The sequence below is a fragment of the Daldinia loculata genome (genome assembly GCF_022478755.1).
Source record: "Daldinia loculata strain CBS 113971 unplaced genomic scaffold F4817scaffold_32, whole genome shotgun sequence".
NCBI classification, from domain to species: Eukaryota; Fungi; Ascomycota; class Sordariomycetes; order Xylariales; family Hypoxylaceae; genus Daldinia; species Daldinia loculata.
In genome coordinates, this window is record NW_026054886.1 from 188,238 (window position 1) to 192,572 (window position 4,335).

The 4,335-nt window shown below is 48.9% G+C and overlaps 1 protein-coding gene across 1 annotated transcript; it reads right to left on the minus strand.

The window, feature by feature from the left end:
• Nucleotides 1-2,027: 2,027 nt before the first annotated feature.
• Nucleotides 2,028-4,016, minus strand: F4817DRAFT_366120 (uncharacterized protein; the record flags this gene model as incomplete). The annotated part of the gene is made up of 3 exons (XM_049306948.1): nucleotides 2,028-2,956; nucleotides 3,009-3,320; nucleotides 3,375-4,016. 3 exons carry the CDS (start codon nucleotides 4,014-4,016, stop codon nucleotides 2,774-2,776), a joined length of 1,137 nt encoding a protein of 378 aa, XP_049157993.1. The 3' UTR covers nucleotides 2,028-2,773.
• Nucleotides 4,017-4,335: the final 319 nt, after the last annotated feature.

Sequence of the window (4,335 nt, forward strand, 5' to 3'; positions counted from 1 at the left end):
ATGTATGTATGTACTTCGTAGCTTAGTGGACTGTACCCGTCCTGTACTTTCGTCCTGTTCCTTAGAAACAACACGTCATGATGGGGTAGAGTGGAATAGAGAAATGATGGTTCTCGGCGTGAGAGTCGACGAAACACTATCTCTTCATTCCGGCCATAATCCCCCTCTCTCCCCCCCCCCCCCCCCTTTTTTTTTTTTTAATACCTGTAGAGGCTACGATCCTCCATCGGGATGTTTGACAGACAAGATCTAGTTTGGGGGGACTGTGCAGATCCCGCCTGGCCCTGCATCGCGGCGAACCTGATTTCATGCAGCCCCCTCTCTAGCGCATCCGGGGAACACATGTGGAACGGGTAGGTACCTAGCGTAGGGAGGGACGATGATGACCTGTCACCTCCGTCTACTATCTACTGATTGTTGGCCAAGCCTCTATTGCTCTCGCGCGCGTCTCCGTAGACTCCTATTCCGTCTTCGCGCATCCAATGCATTAGGAGCGAAGCGGGACGGAATGCAATCACCCTCACGTACATACATAGGTATATATATATATATATATATTTATTTATTTACATACATACCTACCTACCTACATACGTAACTTATAGCTATAATATGCTATGCCATGCCAACCACCGCAAGACCAAAGAAAGGAAGGGGGGGGGGGGCCTAGGCATATTGCGTCGAGGCGATGACGTGCGGAGGGCGACAGCGTCTCGTTGCAGCCACGTAGGGGAGCGGTCGAGCATCCGGTAGTATTATATATATGAGCCTCAGGCTCCACAACCTTAGCTGGGCGTAGGAAATCACAGCTGAGCAACTGCGAGCCAAGATTATTTCTTCGCTAGTGCTATAGTCTCGTTTTCCTGCCGTGACGCCAGCAGTAGTGGGTTCAGGAATGACTACCTAGCTCGACGGGCGAATGGGCTTCTTTCGCGTTTTCGTCCCGATCCTGTAGGTAGGCTTGCGACACGGTAGCCCAGAAGAGAGGGCTTGATGGCTTTTTAGTTTTCTTTGGCTGGACTACGCGGCCGTGTCCCATATGGGGAGGGGGGAGGGGGCCCGTCGTGGAAATGGTTAGCTGACGACTGAGTAGAGTTGCAGTGAAAGTAGATCTGCCTCGATGGAATATGATCTCGCGTTGATCCACAAGATCCTTGCCCGTTCATTTTTACCGTATATATATATATAATGACACTCTATATAATAGCCGTGTATATCTTTATGCGGGTATGATCGTGCCAGCCGCACGCGTAGACGCATTAGCAAGCAAAGGACCCTTAGGTCTCAGATCCATGTCTCACAAACCTACCTATGAGGTAGCCTCTAATTCGGAATTACCCCAGTGTTAGGAACTTTGATAGTTAAGGTAATAGGTACCTAAGGCAAAGCCACCGGGGTTTCTACTAGAAACCAGCTATGAATTCTCATTTTGTCCGGTCTTGTATCCTTAGGTACCTACATAGTGAAGCTAAGGCCTTGGTTACCTATCATACCAGCATGCGCATATAGCGACATCGGTTTAACGGTTCGAAGCGCATGTCATCAATCTGACAGGTCATGTCGCACGGCATCTGTGAAAAGGTCCCCTTCCCGCCGTATGGGTACCTCTTAGTAGCGGCAATCGCTTAGAGCGCCTCATCCAGATACATTCTTCTACTTCGTACCAAAGGTATCACCACGTACTACACATAGCAGGTACCTAGGTACCTTAGAAGTTACAGGAAGAGGGAAGAGGGGAGGAAGTTGGAAGATGATGCCAAGTATTTATGTATAAACGTATAAACGTATTAGAGCTACCGGATATAGTAGAATTAAGAGTGAGATAGGCTGAATAGATAGATACCTGTCATACGATTGCCTGCGTCGCGTACTACGTACAACAGGAGATTAGAAGGGCGCATAAGGAAAAGTAAGAGCGAGTTCTTTTCTGACTGCTTTGCTGATATTTACTGTGTTGCGATTATGCGTGGCTTTCTCTTTTGAAGCATTTAGCTGAGTAGCCGTGTTCTGTTCGATCACGACCACGACAACCCGGATATCAAAGGTTATGGTATTAACGTCTATATTTATACTAAGATTCCAGTAGGAATCCTATCGGGAATGCTACTAACGAGCTGAGTCTAGACAAAGTCGTCACTGTGGTACGACGGAGAGGTGAATAAGTCGGATCTTATCTACCAGACCAAAAGAGGACTCGCGTCACTATCTCTGAATATAAAGAGGGAAAATCGTATCCCTGTCTATCACCACATAACGGGTCGAGTTTTTTTCTTTTTGGTTTGCCCATGCCATCTCTTGGCTCATCGTACTTGCGCTGCTAAGATGCTAAATGTAACCTCCCATATATGTAACTCCACCAGCCAGTTCCCCATTGTCTGGATTTCATAAACCCACCCAGAACGTCAAATTGAGAAACAGCCAGACGCCAAACGATGCCCTGACGTGATCTCCCGAGTTCCTTTGCCCAGATGAGGGTATATACAACGAAAGTGACAGTAGCAACAATAGAACTGACTGAAAAGCGTAGCTCCGAATCGGGTATAATAATTAACACGTTATATGTTCCGGAGTAGGATACAAGTGCGATATTTGCTGATAGCTGCATGGTAAATCTCGGAAGATCGAGAAGGTAGATGTCGATGAAATTATTGACTGGTCATGTTCCAGAATAATGACCACACATCACCTTTGCCCTGCCCCTGAGAGGCTAGGACAATGAATTATTGTAATACCGCAGCTTTGGATTATTTGGATCAAAATCCGGATGCTGAACTTAAACGCGCTCTTCGACGGTTTTGGGTCGAATAGAGCGTTGCTCCATCTGGCGTTTCCTTTCGAGTTTAGCGTAATGAAGTCCGCATGCATTGCACAATGTTCTTGCACCGTCGGGTCCCCGTCGCCATTCTGGAGTATCAATTCTGTTGCAGCTATGACACCGACCAGGAGGTGCTGCACGCTATGACACGGTGAGTAATTTTAAATGTTAATTATGAGATGGACCGACTTACGCCTCGTCGCTTTTTGACCTCGCTAAGCCCGTATGGTTGTTTCATGCCATCGCCATACATGCTTATATCGTCATCCCCTTCGTACGGCCCCTTACCGCGACCTTCCCGGGCCTTTTCAGTCGCTAAACTATGTTGTACTATTTCTCGGAGGTTTTCGAGGGAACGCTTAATAAATTCTACATTTCCGAGCATGCTTGAAACCTCCTGGTCACTTGGCAAGCGTTCTGGGATGGGCTGCCCGCCGTGCTGCTCCGACGCAATCTTACTATACGCCTCAGCGAAATTGCAGACCGTTCTTGAAGTCCACACCAACTGCTGTATCCGTCAGCTACGACACAATGTAAAATCCAAAGGCGAAAGACTGACCTTGTTTAAACAATCCTGGTAGCCCCACGACTCAAAATGCCGATTTAGAGTAGCAGAATCATACCGGCTTCTATGCATCCCATACTCTTCATCGCTGTGAGGAGGTGGCCGTGATTGATCGTAAGGCGGCAAAGAAGGACCAAGATGATGAGGAGAGATCGGTGCCCCAGGTAGTGGGTATTGACCTGGCGGGTATGGAGGCGGAGGGTTCGCATGAGAATTTGATACCGATTCTGGCGGCTTAGCAGGATCGCGCTGCTCTTGGAACGCATATGTTGAATTTGGAGGCCCAGGAGGGCCTGGCGGTGGCCCGATATCTGATCGCTGAGGATAACGGAAGAACTTATCTTCATGTGCTGGCGGAACCGACCGTGATTCCGGTGGCGGCTCAGCTCTTAATGGGGGAGGAAGACTATGAGCACCGGCCAAGGTTGTAGGAGTCGGTGAATAATGACTTGGCTTGGCCCCCGAGAAAACTTCTGATATAGACGGGAGGGATTGCCGTTGGGCGGGTTCCACCTCATTCGGCGTTCTCCTACTCTCCCCAGGTGAAATCATGCCAGGCATCGGTGGCGGTGGTTGTTGATGGTAAGCGGGTGGAAATGGAGGCTTATGAGGATGGTATACGGGAGCTGGATTCATTAAAGCGGTGGCTGCCATCATTGGCACTTCGCGATGCCGCTCTGCTGGTTCTGGAAGTCGCTGGCTATACGTATCAAGTCTGCTAGCGGAGGAAAAACCACTGGATATGAATATATTGATCAACTTGAGTTCGACAAAACGATGCCGGGCGCGCTAGAGCGAGTAGCTCCAGATAAGAACGGACCTTTGCCTAGTGCCAGATTCACCCGCTTCCATAGCGGGACTACTACCAATGGCGGTGCCAAAATATCCAACAGATCAGCTAGGACGGCTTATGCATCTAAGCTGGCCGGGGCACTCGCGGGTGCGAAGTAAGTAA